Raw genomic sequence first — 15,935 nt, 5'->3', positions numbered from 1 at the left:
GGCTGGGGCTACCCGCAGGCTTAGCGAAAATAGGGAACTGCCTTCCATGCCTTCTTGCCCCCAAAGTAGAAACCCATAGTCCTGCTGAGTGTTCTTGGGGCTCTGACATAATGCAAGTTCAGAGAAGATGTTGTCAGCCATGTCCTTACTCCAGTGGCCTGAAGGAAGAGTGCAGATTCATCTTGTCCCTCCAAATGCAGTGGGTTCCAGTTACAGACACCTGTTCCCTCATCTCCTGACAGCACCCCTGCCATTTTACGCGGTGCTGTTGGGACTCAGCCTCTCTTTCCCCTCCAGCCACCAGACCATGAGGGGCTCTCACAGAAATGTACATTCAAATGCAGAGAAGAGTAGACAAGGGAGGCCAGACAGCAGGAGACAGATGGACAGATGGACAGGCGGATGGAGAGCTGTCGTCAATGATCGAGTCAGGGTGATCTGCGGTGTGGAGGGCTGATAGGGAGACAGGGTATCCGCGGTGGCTGATGAGGGGGCGGGGATGGGGGATGGGTGGCCAGTGAGATGCCTAAGCAGATAAGAGATAGTGGAGTGACCAAGGGGCTGGGGATTGGAGTGGATTAGAGCAAGGGCACCATCACTGAACGACCACACCTCGTGTGGTAGTAACTTTTCACAGGTAGTAACACCTGGACACGCTCATTAACCCGAAGCTGCAGTAGTGGTGAGCGTGGACACGGTGGCGGCATGAAACATCCCCTAAGCACTCAGGAAAATCAGTGTCCGGCCCATGGGCTATGTGTGGGCAGTGACTGCGTCATAAGAACTCCAACCTCAACAGTTGATCAATCCACTGATAGGTTCAAGATCTGGTGGTATTTGGGGTGAGGCTCCCCCTAAGGTGTTTTCCTCAGGGGTTCTGTCACAGTCGAGGCAAGTTGACATGCACGGAACATAATCAGAGTTCCTTTCCCAGTGGGCGAGCCTCACCGTTCAGATTTCCTTTGTAGGAACTGGCGACGCCTTCCTTTAGAGCCATGGGCTTTTGTGATGGAGAAAGGGACAGAGACAGAGGGCACTGAGAGTCCTTGCTGTGCCTGGGATTTATTCATTTTAAAATCTGTGGCTATTGAACTTACTTTCCTTGCCTTTCAGTCTTCCCCCCCCCATAATCGCTAATATCCACTCACTAATGAAAATTTGGGTTAAGTAAGATCAAAGGGTTATTCCAACCAATTACCTGCTTCTGTTTACATGGGAAAGAAGAGTTTTCACTGTGACTCCCATTCCCTGGTCTTATGCAGCCCCCGTTCATTGTAATTCTATGTGACCCTCATTTGCCGGTCCTATGTGATCCCCATTCACCCTTCTATGTGTCCCCCATCCCTTAGTTTGATGTTCTCTTCATGCAGTCACCACGTGTAGATTTTCAGAGTCTTCCTGTCTTCTCAGGTTGGAAAGTTTGGTTTCTGGCTCCATGGACCACCATGTGGCCCCATGGAGAGAGATGCTGTTAGCTTCCTGGTCTCTAACCCAGTGCCTGACTTGACCAGACCCTTGCTGATTGTTGATGAGATGAGTCTGAATACGGTTTCACAATCTGTGAAAATGTGCTCCTGCGTGGGAGCCTGTGATTTCCATGATCTGGCCTTGTGGCTTTGATGAAACAGACTGAATTCCGACAGAAGAGGCTCTTCACTTCTTACTCATCTTCAAGAGGGCTCGGTGAATAATTGGAATTATGCAAATTAGCACGCACTACATAGGGACTGGAAATTGTTTCCTAACAGACCCGCCGACAGGCTCAAAGGCTTGCAGGTCCTTCCCAAAAAGCCGAGTCAAATGTTACTTATCTGCATCCATCTCTCTTCCTCCCCACTTCCCTCTCTCCTCTCCTCCTCCTTCTCTATCTCTATTTATCTGTCCCCCCTCCTACCTCCTTCCCTCCCTGTCTCTTCTGCCTTCCCACCTAGGGGTCAGCACCTGATTGTCACCCCACTGTGCACCTTCACACGCCCAGAATGACACCTGCCTCCACCAGGCTAGCTCTGACCTATTCAGATAGCCAGTTCCTGGAGGATATCTGTCAGGTGACCAACAGCCAGGGTCACCCACCCCCAAGCCTTTCTCCCTCTTCCCTCGTTCCTACCTGATTTCTTTTTCTTTTGCTTTTTTTCTCAACGTGAGGACCCCTTTGGCAACCTCATTTTAAAGATGTTTCTGTGTTTGCATTTAGACATTCAATTACCTTTGCTCAAAAGCAATTAAGTTCCGCCCTTCACCCACTGAGCTGAGGACTCCCTGTGAACATCTTTTCTTTTTTAATAAGCGAAGCCCTCTTCAAAGGGGCAGGGTCACATGGCTACACCTGAAACATGCTGTGTCTGCAGATTTTAATGAATGGTTTTTTTTAAGAAAATAATTGTTTAAATCTTTCATCATTGTAAGTATATTCACACCTAAGTGTTAGGAAAGGTCTGGGTTTTGTTTCTTTTGCCATGGAAAAGTATTATTTTATCTGAGTTTTTGTCTTTTCCTGGAACATCAAAAAGCAATTATCTTGTTGTGTGAGTCACCTTGTCTTGATTTTATAGAAGACAGGCATTTGAAGCAGATACTTGGGGCTGGAGAGCTGTCTTGGCGGCGAAGAGCATTTGCAGGGAACCGAAGTTCGGTTCCCAGCACTCACATGGACTTGAGGGAAAGGGATCAGAATAGATGGTAACTCCCATTCCAGGGGAGCTGACCCCTCGCATGGCTTCCTAAGTCACTGTCCTCACATGTATTAAACACACGGACAACCAAGCTCTCGGAGCTATGGTCTGGTGGCTGGATAAGGGGTAGTTAAAGGCAGAAAGGGCCAAGGCCAGCAACTCTGCTGTGTTCCAAAAGAGCGACATAAGTTACCAGCCACCATTCCACCAGCTCCTTCCTCCCAGATCTGAACTTCCTACACTGAACTGCTGCTCACGGGTGCAAGGTGCCCAGCCTTGGCTGACCGGCACCCATGGGTGTATGCCCTCTGTGCTGCAGGTGAGAAAGAAACACCTGTCCATTGTCAGTCAAGTGTTTGTAGCCCTCCTACTTGAAGCTAAGGACTTTCTGCTGTGGCGATTCGTCACAGACCAGATTTAGTCTGCTCCCAGAACCTTCACTGTCCTGTCTAAGACCCATGGGTAATCTGTGTGCTAACATGAAGGTCCCTGGGAATGAGACAGTGGTCCTGAGAAAAATATCATGGCACCTGCCGTGCCGTCATTCATGTTCCCTTGGCGTGAAGATGGTCCCTCCGTACACACACCAGGAACATGAGAGGGAGGTGGTGGCCTTCATACTTCTTTTGTATATAAACCTATCACTCTCCAGAGATATAGAGTTCCAACATCCCACCGGTGTTGGGCCCCCATGTGATTCTAGTAACATGGGTTGTCACTAGAAATGAGCCTGAAGAAACCAGTCACTGGCTAACAAGTTGTTCCATGGCCTTCTCAGTCCTTCAGCCGCAAACTTCCCACCCTCACTCCTCAGTTCCCCCTAGGAAGCAGTTCCTGTGGGCAAAGACAAAGATGGCATGATAGCAGGTCATGCACAGCTTCCTCCAGCCCTCTGTGTCCCCTCCCATTTGCTGGAGGGTCTGGTTGCATGCTTCGTGTCGGGGAAACTGTGACTGATTCCCTGGTTGTGTGACCCAGCCTCCACAGCTTCTAAGGGGTGGCTGAGGCTGCTCTTGCCCTCCCCTTCCAAGTCCGGGAGCTTCCATGGCCACAGACAGGACTGGGGTTAGCTTCCCATGTCTAGATCCTAGCAGGCTACTTGAACCTGGTCTTGGGAAGTCCTGGGAAAGTATTCAATGGAATAAGAAAGATAGGTTTATAATCAAACTGATAGATGGGTGGATTTGGAGTAGAGTAAAAATAAAGTGTGCTTTTTCTCGGAATAGACCGCTTTGTTCATTCCAGCCCTGCAGACTGCGCTAGCTCCACGCCTCCTGCGCTCAGCCCTTGGCAGGCGCGCAGCGAATGCTAGTCAGCTACAAATCCTTGGAGCTCGGCGTGGATTTAATGCCTCTTTCACACATTTTTCCTGCACAGATTCGTGTCTGTGCTTACTAAGTAGCCTGCGCGAGTTTTTGAGAGGGGATGGCCAGGGATCCTCCGACAGGTTGTCACTAGGCTTAGAATACAAGTGGGACAATAAAGAGACACCAGATGGCTGGACAGGTTGTGACGTCTACAGTGTGTCTCCCTCTGCTGGTCCCAGCCGGAATTTCAGCTCTGAGAACTTGGAGAGCACCGCCATGACAGGAGAGAGGGACTGAGCTTCACCCTCCTCAAGGGTGCTGGCCTCGCCTCCTCTTAGATCACTGAGTGCTCGATGAGGGAGGTTATTAATGCCGGGGATGCAGCACCATGTTTCACCCAGGAATTCTACACCTCTGGAGTTGGAGTGAGGCAGTTAATAATTCCCAATCAATTACACCACAGTTTCCTCTAGTGTATGTAAAGCACCATGGCATTGTTCAGGAACAGATTGGAAAGGGAAAAGGCAGCGTGTGGCGATGTGTGTGGAGCTGCCTGTCAAAGGAGAGCCTGGGAAGCATGGATCCAGTTGAGGGTGTGTGTCCCCAGCAGTCCTGACCTTCAACGTGGGCTTTATAACCATGCAGCCTAACTTTGCCCAGTCTTTCACCATCCACTGGTTTGCAACCCTCGTGGGGTTACTGTGTCCATGACACACATGCAGATAGCAGCCCAGAGCGGGTACTCAAGCAGAGAGCTGTTTATGTCTGTGGCTCACTTTATAAATCTACAATGCGCCTTTGGGAACTAGGAAGAGGAGAGGCCATGTGTGCCGGTGGCCACCGACTAATTGTACTGGGATGATAGTTCCAATGTATGGGGATGGGGGTTGTTTCATCTCGGCGGGGCTGCCTGCTGAGAAGCACTGGGTATTGCCTTGTTCCTTCCAGGCCTTCGGTAATTACAAACATTAGTGTTCCCTATTGGAACAGCCTGAGTGCCGAGTGTCTACTGGCCTCAGTTCTGAGGTCTGGTCCATCCACATCCCTCATGGAGGTTCTGGGTAGCAGATCTCAATAAGGATGGGGCAGAGCCTCTGGGCTGACTGTGGATGAGGTTCCATGGACAGGGAACAAATCTGTGCTGGGCGGAGCCATTGCCTGCCTCTATTGGTCAGAAGTCCTCAAGTAAGGTTTTCTACACTACAGGGTAGTCGCCATCACTGTCACTTCTAATGAGGGTTGAATGTGGTTGGGCAAAGTGGGGGCGAAGTGTGAATCCGAGGTTACTGCTTGTGGGGTCCTGGTATAAAAAAGCTTCCTCTGTGTTGACCGTCTTGCCAACTGGACTGTCCCCTGCATCCATCCAACCTGGTAATCACTTAGCTTTCTCCTGAGGCTGTAAATGGCTCTGTGGAGCAGGAAGTTAGTACAGTCAGAAGCAAGGTCTGGAGGGGGCTGTTGAAGCGGACCAGGAGAGCTCAGAGCCACTGGATGGAAGAGGGAAGAGAAGGACCCTGAAGCTAGCCTCAAACTGATTGGCCAGGAGCTCCTGTGCCAGGTCTGGAGGGAATGGATTTGGCCAGCCTAGTGAGAAGGACCTAAAAGGCTCACGGGAGGGTGCTGGCATCTGTTTACCCAAGATAGGACACCCACCATAGATATAACTTGGCCAGAGAATGACTGTGGAAGGGAAGTGGTGAGCAGTTGGTACTGGGGGACATGATATCTGGTGTGCCAGGTGACTCATTAAGATGCCTCTTGGTTAGCAGTATGGACAAGACTGAGGTCTGGTCACACTCCATGCTGGTTCATCCTTAGCAGTGTGGGAGTTGTGAGCCGTGGGAACTCTGGCCGGACCTGCAGGTGACCGTGACTGTACCTCCACAGTGTGGGAAGACAAAAGAGACTGTGAAGTCAGGAGGCAGAGTTCTTGGCTCCCTTGGAACCTGTAATGGAGTTCATCTCTTAATTCTTTCCCCTCCCTTTCGAGTGAGAGCCATGTCCAGGGCCGGCTACCCAGGAACGATTCTAAGTAAGTCCTTATCTCTTTGCAGGTGTGCCATGGAGCCCTTCTGTTCACTCCTGCTGGCCAGTTTTAGCTTGTCACTCGCCAGAGCTGGCAACGACACCACTCCAACAGAGAGCAATTGGACCAGCACAACTGCAGGTAAGAGCCCTACCCTCATCCCAGCTGCCCCTGTTACTGCCTCACACACGGCCCCCTCCCAAGCACCCCGGACTGCTGGGGGAACAGGGGTTCAGTGTGGCAACCAGAAAGCCGAGCGCGTACCCTTGACCAGAGCTATCTAAGTGTGTCCAGGGAGGCTGTCCACCTGCTGAGGAGGGCCTCAGCATTGGTGGAAGAAGGAGAGTGTGAGAAAGCCTGAGAGGGGCCGTCAAGATGACTTGGGGACAAAGAGCCTCTGTCAGACCTGAGAAGCTGAGTTCGATCCCTGAGACCCATACAGTGGAAAAGGAGAAAACTGACCCCTGAAAGTTGTCCTCTGACCTCTCCACATGCACTGTGACTGATGTATTTGCCCACTCATTGACACACACAATTAATTAATTGATTTAACAATAAATTCTGAGAAGTCTGGCTGCGTAGAGCCCTGTTAGAATCAACGGTTATCAAACCCTGACCCATGGGTTGGCAAATGTGAATATTGGTTTGATGGTTTGTTGGGTAACTTTTTTCTGAGGAGATATGATCAAACAGCTATTTGCCCAAGAGAAGACACCCCCCATAGACCCAAGAAATGACAGCGCCCATGTCTCCCTTGGTGAGCCAGTACATGGCTTGGGGTTACGCAGGGAAGCAGGCGTGACTCAGAGGCAGCTGCCTCACTGGAAAGCCCACTCCCGCCTGGGTAACAGCTCACGGGTCCTGTCTCATGCCTGTCTCCTAGGCAACTTGTAAGCAACCCCACTGAAGACTCCCTCCACCTCAAACACACCCCTAGCAATTCATCTATGGCTTGTAAAACCTTGTGGGTCTTAGAGCTTTCTTATGTTTTGTGAACTTCTGACTCCCCTTCATGAGAAGATGTTTCAACATTGAGGAAATTGCCACACAACAGGTCTAATAATGGTGATGAAGAAATCATTGTTACAATATTCTGTAATATTGATATGTGGTGAGGTTTCTCTTTTTTTAAAAAAAAAGGAGTCACTAATTTTAGAGATAAATGAGGAGCATTCTTGGGTGTCTCATGGCTTCTAGGAGATGGAGTTGGAATGGACAGTGCTGCCCTGTCCTCATGAGAACGTTAGGACAGATACAGTCCAGGGCTCCCCTCACTTTGTAGTTTAAAGGATACAGAAGAGGAAAAAGCACACTGGTGTCCATGTGATATCAAGGAGAAAGTTCACGGATATTCCCAGTGACACAAGGTAGACACAGGGACTACGCGCTATAAACTAAGTAGGATTCCATTGAGAGGAAATCTCCAGGACCTGAATAGCATGGGCAGAGAGAGTAGTGAGCAGTTGCTTATGTTGAGGATGAAGACAGGAGGTATCTTACTGGAGACAAAGAAATACTCTAATAAAAGAAAAAATATCAGCCGGGCGGTGGTGGTGCACACCTTTAATCCCAGCACCCGGGAGGCAGAGGCAGGTGGATCTCTGTAAGTTCGAGGCCAGCCTGGTCTCCAAGAGCTAGTTCCAGGACAGGAACCAAAAGCTACGGAGAAACCCTGTCTCAAAAATCCAAAAAAAAAAAAAAAAAAGAAAGAAAGAAAGAAAAAATACCCTAATAATAATACTGTAATAGCCAGAGCTGCCTAACCCTGGAAAGTTATTCACTTTACATTGAAAATAGGTGCATTTTCTAGCATGTAAATTTCATCTCAATTAAATTAGTAAATATTTTGCAAAGCCAAAGTGAGGAAGAGGATGAGGAAATGGAGAGAAAAACCAAGAATGGGTCTTCTTGGCTCTCACCGCCTGGGTTCCAACCTCATTCTCTGCTACTTGTTAGCTGAGTAACCTGAAAGGCCTTACTGAACCCCTCTGTGCCTGCCTGTCTGGACTCAGGAGGCACAGGTGGTAGCCGTCCTGGCTCTTGGTTGGCAGTGCAGTGAGCATTACAGAGACAAGCAGGCTGGACCGTCTTCAGGACACAGCAGCATCCCACAGCGTTGGCTTCTGCTGTGGTCAACAGGGAGCGAGCTCCAGATTCGGTCATTTGACCGGTTTCTGAAAGTCGGGAATGCTGCTGCTAAAATCCCACAACTCCTTCAGTGTGTGTGTGTGTGTGTGTGTGTGTGTTTTAATGGATTGTGCTGCACCCAGGGAGAGCTAGGCTGGGGCAGATGGGTGGAATCAGGATGAGCAGTTGACAGGGATTCCCTGCAGCGTGCCCTGGTGGTAAAGTCTGAATGAACTTGCAATAACAAAGGCTAACCCCTGTCTCTTCACCTGCCTTGTGCCCATCCCTTATTACATACTTGCTCCATTCCTGACAGGGTGAGGCCTAGCCACACTGGGGCAGACCATCTGCCTTACTCAGCCTATGGATTCTAGTGTTGATCCCACCCAGAAATCCCCTCGGACAGCTGTCTCTAACTGTCTTGGCAGCCGTGCACCAATCTAGTTTACACATGAAATTCAACGTCCTGCTTGGTCCTTGCAAGGCTTAAAGAAACTCCAAATTGTTAATATCCTTACAGAAACGCTCTTTAGAAAAAGTCCGTGGAAGCTGGTGCCATCCCAGTGGGCCAGCTTCACCCCGTCAAGGGCTCTACAGGATCTCCTGTCCCTAGATAACATCCTAGAGAGACAGTGACCGCCCTAAGGGGAGGAAGAAGTGCTGTGCTCCATGGAAGCAAACACCGGGCTGAAAGCACCCTGGCTGGCTGTACTGTCTTCCCACTTCCTCCTTGTCGTGACACCCCAGGCGAAACCCACAGCCACAAAAAAAAAAAAAAAAAAAAAAAACCCCAGACACTGCAACACACGCCTCTCTGCAGGTTGCTTTCCACACACGGCTTCTCAGCAGTGTCCTGCAGCCTTGAGCATCCCAGACCTGCCTCAAGGACAGTGACCTTCTCGAACATTCACTAAAGTCTTCCAACCCACACCCCTCGCTTCCCTCACCAACACTAATCAGCTGGCTGTTTAGGGTACCTGGGAGTCTGTCCATATGTCCCTGTGAGCATCTTAAAGTCCTGAGGGCAGAGTATCCATCTCCTCACGGTAGGGGTAGGAATTGTCGGAGTCCGTGACAACCCCACAGGTGGTACTGAGTCTCCTGTCCATGTCTAGGGCTTTCCGGTTCATTTGAAAGCAAGATTTATTGGTTCATAACGTTGTCATGGGCAGGAAGTGTTGCTTTCAGGAAGAGAGGACTGTCACGTGACCTCAGCACCCAGAACAGAAGCAAATTCTGGTTATGTCTCTTCCGGGCCTCGGCCGCTTAGCAGCATCTGTGGTCACACTGTTAGGAGCTATGAAGGCCTCAGGTTACATGGCAGCTCCTTTGTCCTGGAACTTGGGAGGTCACCCCAAGTACCCTTTAAAAGAGCTGGCTCCTAGCCGGGCGGTGGTGGCGCACACCTTTAATCCCAGCACTCGGGAGGCAGAGGCAGGTGGATCTTTGTGAGTTCGAGACCAGCCTGGTCTACAAGAGTTCCAGGACAGGCTCCAAAACCACAGATAAACCCTGTCTCGAAAAATCAAAATAAATACATACATACATACATACATACATACATACATAAATAAAAAGATCTGGCTCCTGAAAAAGTATGAAGTATCTTTTGAGGGTTAGCACATTGCCAGAATGTGCCAGAACAACAGGAAATGGCTTCTTTTCATCATTGGCCAAGATGAATTCAATATTCATCACGACGCATTTTCTTAGACAAAGAATTCATTATAAATATGTAAAAATTGTAAGGAAATGTTATCATTCATAAGACATACAGGAAGAACCCTTGAAAATTAACAGGTTAAAGAGCACAGTAGGAAAAGAGATGAGGCACTGATTTGCTTTACTATTGCTGTGATAAAAACCGTAACCAAAAGCACCCAGGGAGGCAAGGGTTAATGTGGCTTATACATCCCTATCAAGGTCCTTCACAAAGGGAAGTCAGGGCAGGAGCTCAAACAGGAACTAAAGCAGAAACCAAGAAGGACCGCTACTTATAGGCTCCCTCACTGGCTCCACCCACTATAGGCTCAAGCTCAAGACCCCCAACTTAGGGACGGTGCTACCTACAGCGGTCTGAGGTCTCCTACATCAACCCGTAATTGATAAAATGTCCCCCTGACGTGACCACAGGCCTATCTGAATAAGGCAGTCCTCCAGATAATTCTGGGCTCTGTCAAGTTGACAGCTGAAGCTATTAGGAGATGTCAAATACAACCAGGGGGAAAAAAATCAAAGTATCTAATTAATTACATTTTAATTATCATGCAAAGGAGCCGAACTCTCTAGAAATAAGAGAAAACTGAGTCAAAATGTTACTGTGTTTTTGCCTGTCCAGGAGAAAGTGGCTCCCTCCCAAACCCCAAGTGAGTATGGGCGTCAGAAGCCTTGGGAGATCATCTGAAATTTTCCACGGTTGTTTGATAATGTCTGCAGTGGACACAAGGGTTTACTTGTAGGAAATGCCACGCAGAAATCCTGGGGAGACAAAGTGTACAAGTTAGGTGCTGGAGAGAGGGCTCAGTGGTTGAGAGCACTTGTTGCTCTTCCAGAGGACTCAGGTTGGGTTCCTGGCACAACACGGCCCTTCACAACTGATTGAACCTCAGTTCCAAGAGATCAGACACCCTCTTCTGGACTACACAGCACTTGCACACATATGGAACAAACACACCAAGACAGACACACATGCATACACATAAACACTAATTGTATTGGAAATATTGGAAATGAATCTCCTTTTTTAAGGATAGAAGTAGAAGTGCAGGGAAGAGCAAAGTGGAAAATAGTCTCAAATACCCATGCGATCTGGGTCCATCCAAAGCGCAGGACTGCAAGCATCTGGGACACAGAATGAAGACGCTCACCCAGCACAGCAGCTCTCTGGGGTCAATGGGAGAGGTGAACTGGGGACCTGCTCAGAGAGTGTGTCATCTGGTCACATCATACATAGCATCAGTGTTGGGATGTGTCAAGGGGACGATTCTGCATAATCTAAAGTTTGGGGTTTTTTCCTTCCTGAACAATTCATAAAATAATAGTACTTCCTGCTACCCATGCGGTCTTGGATGACTGGATGGAGGAGTGAATCTATTTATTGACCAAACCTGCATGTCTATGAACACAGCCTCATAGGAGAAAATGTACAGGAAGACACACTCCCAACGTCATGTCAAGGGAACAAAGCAGCTGGCCTATGTGTGTTCACTTTGTCTGCATTTACTTGGATGTTTATCACATAAACATTCATGGGCCTCTGGCCCACGAAGCTTTATGGACTAGAACCCAGAAAGTTCTGCAGTCCAATCTTTCAGGGGCTGTGTTGTCTCTTCCCAGAACACAGCTCCTCACCATGCTCCCTGTTTTTCCTTCCCTCCTCCCCTCTGGGGACCCCTTAGAGACACAGAACTCCCCTTCATTGAAAGAGTACTCTGTTGCAAATTGGTGCAGTGTTCCACATGGTTTGGAAAGAACTGACACCCCCCGCCCCCGGCCCGGTTGGCCCATGCCCCTCTGCATGGTCCCTCTCAACAGCAGATTAGTCACTGGGGGAATCTGTGTCCCCCACAGAGGAAAAAGATCCAGGCCACACCTCACCTGCAAACCATTGTCTTTCCAGTATCAGGACCGGATTCTGTGTAAGCAAATGTGTGAACACATACATGCAGGGGTGCCTCTGCCTAAAATCTATGTGAACACACATGTACTCGCTCACATACAGTTGGGAAACCTGACATCATTTTAGGGAATAAGGCTGAGCTCTCTAGAAAGACCCAGAGTCGGTGTGAACTGGAAGCAGCATGTGACTATAGGATGTCCCCTGGGAGACCTCATGCCTCCCTGGGTGGAACGCCACTAGGGCCGAGGGAACACTGCCCCTAGTTGCACAAGGGTTTCTTTTCTGGCCCACACTGTTTATCAAAGTTCAATTTAAATCTAATTACCCAAATCGACAACTTCAAAAGCTTTTACATAAAGTTTGCAATGTCTGAAGTAAGTAGTCTGGACCTATCTTCCCATAGTTTCTGACTCCCCAGAGCCAGAACAAGCCCCACATGGATTCCCATGTTCCCCACCAATCAGTCTGCTTTGGATATTCCTACTGCCCTTGGAAAGCCAAGGGAGTTCTGGTCCTGACTTCTGCCTTCCTGGACAAACCTCATTAGAAGTCACAGAAATCAATTTGAGGGCAAGCGGTCTCCCTGAGTCGCTTGTTCTGCCTGTGTGACAACCCATCTACAGCATGGGACATCCGATCCATGCCTTGTGGAATCCCCACGTCTGTTACCGCAGCCTGTCCTCCAAGAACATGGACATGGAGGCTGGCCCATCAAGTCTTTGACAAGGCCCAGGGGAGAACTGGTGGGGCCCAGAGGCCTCTCTGACTGCAACAGAGTGGACCTTGTGGCTGACCAGCTTAGCGACAGCTCGTGCAGAGCAGAGGCTGAGCCAGAGGCTGACCTCTGGGCAATGCAGAAGTGGGTAGTTTCACTGTGGTGACACACTGAGAAAAGATAGTGAGCATTCCTGGAAAAGAAGAAGGAGGCTTCCCACGCCTTCTAATGGCCTTTGGCCAAAAATGGATAGAGTTGAATCAGGGTACCCTGGGCAATGCAACTCCCCGGCACTGGCTCAACCCTGCCCTTCAGTTCCAGGCAGCTCTCAGCAGCCCATGCTAGAATTTGCTCCAAGTCCTACCTAGCCCAGGGTGTAGCATTCCTGAGTCACAGACAGGAAGTCTTGGATCAAGCTGCTCCAATGGGCAGGTTTAGGCTGGAAGGAAGGGACAGATATTCCTACCTGTTAAGCCTAATATAAACCTCTGGGACAGAGCCACAGGTTGCTATGGGTCACAGCCTCTGGATTAGATGCACAGAGGTGGGAAGACAATGACCAGATTTGAAACTCCTTCGTGGATCTCCGAGCTTCAAGGGACTTAGGCTGGCCCATGGGAGGAAGGACGTGAACCCCCCAACACACACTCAGCTTGGGAACAATATTTGGCACTCTGGAACTCAAGAGGATGGAAATCTAGGTACTGATCTCCAGGGCCCTCCCATGTGGGGCATGCTCACTCCTGACAGCTTTTGGTCCTCAACTCCAGGACATAGCCCTCTGGGCCAGTTCAAGAGAGGAGCCAAGTTGGTTAGCTGGAGTAGCAGGCTTTTGATGGAACCCTTTGGGTGGGAACGTTGTGGAGATTAGAGAACACCCTAACAGGCTGAGAGGATGCGTAAGTTGATGACCACAAGGTTACCAGAGCCAAGGGCCAGGGACAATCAGAGAGTGGTGGGTGCACAGGATGGACAAGGAAGGGTGCTTCGCGAAGGCCAGAGGTCTCTGCACTCCTGACATTGTGACAGAGAGTTCACAGCCCTGAAAAGCCAGCCCACAATGTATTTGTTCCTCAAGAACTGTACCCAGCCTTGGGGCCAGCCTGTTCCTTTATGCCTGGTGTTTCTGCCCCAACTGGACTGAGACGCAACAGCTATTCCCTGAGGGGTCTCCAGCTTCCTCTACCTCCTCACTGTGGAGAGGGGCTAGGTCAGAGGTGCTCAGAGAAATAGCTGATTAGCAGTTTACATTTAGGTACAGGGGCCTCAGACAAGACCCGCCATCTTATTCCTCTGTTGCAAGAACTGATGGAAAATCACTTTCAAACTGTACCATGTGGTATGCTACGGGAATCCTCCCTCATCCCTACCCGGGATCCTGATGGGGGCTCTGCCCTCTACCATCTGCCCACCTACAGGCCCTCCAGACCCTGGTACCTCCCAGCCACTGCTCACCTGGCTGCTGCTGCCTCTGCTCCTCCTCTTGCTCCTCCTCGCAGCCTACTTCTTCAGGTAGGAGTGTCCCCAGGCGCTGACGTGCCCTAACCAGCTCCTATGAGGAAATGAGTGTGCTGGAGGCTGGGGGTGTGGGCCCAAACAGCTCAGACACCAGCTGGCCGGCCTGAGCTGCACAAGGCTCAGCCATGAGCAGCCGAAAGAGCTTTTCCCGGCTCACCTGGTGGGTATGGCCACACTCGGGGCTTGGGGATTCCTGCTGGGCCAAGATCTAACACATCTTCTGCCTCTAAGGTTCAGGAAGCAGAGGAAAGCCGTGGTCAGCAGCAACGACAAGAAGATGCCTAACGGGATCCTAGAAGAGCAAGGTATTGTACACGGGGTCTCTGCGCTGTCATGGAAAGGGACAGGCGTTCACAGCCCTGTCCAGCTGTCACTTAAGCCCTTCCCTTCTGTCCAGCTCCGCCTCAGTTCGTGCTACCGTTTCCTAGTAACGTAGAATTTCTCTATATTTTGGAACTTGGTGTCAGAGGTCATTTTCCCTGCACAGAAGAGCGGATGTCTGAGACATTTCAGTTTGTGGGTTTTTTTTTTTTTCTTAAAGAGACCATTCATATCCTGTCAGGTTAGCAGGGCTTTGCCACCTACCATTTCACATTGAGGCCTTTGAAGTCAACCTATGGTAAGGCTCCTACTTGTAAAGAGAAGTGTTCAGTTGACACTGTGGTGCCTCAGAATCAAGCTGGAAAGGACACTGCTCGGTCCAAAGCTACTCTCTCTTCTGAAGGAGCGTCCGTTAGGAGACATGCCTGGCTTAGATTCTGGTTGTGTCCTAACTTGTAAATGCTGCCTACAAAAGCTTGTTTTTCTTTCTGTGTCCCAATGGCAGACAAAGAAAAGGTTTTAAACACAGAGGTTCTAGCTGAGTGGGGTGACACCGACTTGTAATCTCAGCGTTTGGAGGCACCTGCTCAGGCAGAAGCACCACAGGTTCAAGGCCAACTTGAGCTACATAACAAGGTCTCACTTCAAACAGCCAAGGAATCCAGGGATACATTATCAGTGGCGCAGCACTTGCCCGGCATATGCGAAATCCCTGGTACAACCCCCAGTGTGACAACTAAAAGCTCAAAACACTGCTTTCTACTGGTGGCCTCAGCTTTGCCATGACTTCCTACATAGCTGTGCCTGGCGTCACCAGAACTCAAGTGAAACTTTTGAACTCAAGGTAGTGAAGGGGCTAATGCAACCCCCAGAGCTTGGGAGAGCGTGAGCAACAGAGAACCCCACTGAGCTGTCGCCTTGCAGGGCTTGGGGGACCTGCACGCCTCAGTAGACCATCACATGGTGCCAGGGCATCTCTGTCCTCCAGCCTGCTCTTCTCAGTTCTCTGCACATCCCAGAAGCCAGTGAACAGGAAGATGAGGCTGGGAGGGGGACAGAAGCCCACAGGCTTCTACCAGCTCGCCTGGCTGAAGCCAAAGGCTGCCTTGGAGCCACATCTGTGGCATAGGCTCGGTGAACTCTGCAGATGGGACAGGGCCTTTTGCAAGGGTGAGAGATGACTTATTCTACTGACCTTATCAATGTCAGCTGTGAAGAGAAACCTGTGAAGAGAAACACCAATCCCTGACACTGCTCGCACCTCATTCTGAGCTTGTGTGAGTGACTTGTTCAAGCCCCTCGGTCCACAGCCCACAGTCTCCTTTGCAATAACCACCTCTCCCTGCCTCAAGGATGGTTAGTTTCTCTGCATTGCAAGGTATGGGGTTTGGGGAAGCAGTCCTGTGTGTTGCTAAGAAGAGGAGGCTGCAAGACGGAGATCCTGGTAGATTCCCGTCCATTTTGAGTTTATATCAAGAGCCCTGTGATTCCGCTTCTCTGACTCCAAACCTGGACCCTGCCACGTGAAGCTGCAGTAACCATTGTGTAGGTGCATAGGCTAGCAGGAAGGATGAGTGGCAGGTGAGCTAGTGAGCAAGACCAAGAATGCAGTGTCTGTGATGGACAGGAA

The 15,935-nt window shown here is 49.9% G+C and overlaps 1 protein-coding gene across 1 annotated transcript in view; it reads left to right on the top strand.

The window, feature by feature from the left end:
• Ptpre (protein tyrosine phosphatase receptor type E) overlaps positions 1-15,935 on the top strand; it is a 145,963-nt gene that overhangs the window by 96,627 nt on the left and 33,401 nt on the right. Inside the window, exons 3-5 of the mRNA XM_041666815.1 lie at positions 6,034-6,146; positions 13,885-13,978; positions 14,216-14,289. Coding sequence (XP_041522749.1) covers positions 6,041-6,146; positions 13,885-13,978; positions 14,216-14,289 — 274 coding nt within the window. The 5' untranslated portion in view covers positions 6,034-6,040. The remainder of the gene's footprint in view (positions 1-6,033; positions 6,147-13,884; positions 13,979-14,215; positions 14,290-15,935) is intronic.

This window comes from Microtus oregoni, unplaced genomic scaffold, assembly GCF_018167655.1.
Source record: "Microtus oregoni isolate MIOR12 unplaced genomic scaffold, Mior012 000016F_ref0000370, whole genome shotgun sequence".
NCBI lineage: Eukaryota > Metazoa > Chordata > Mammalia > Rodentia > Cricetidae > Microtus > Microtus oregoni.
Note: the sequence above shows the minus strand (reverse complement) of the source record. Positions and strands in the feature narration are given on the sequence as shown.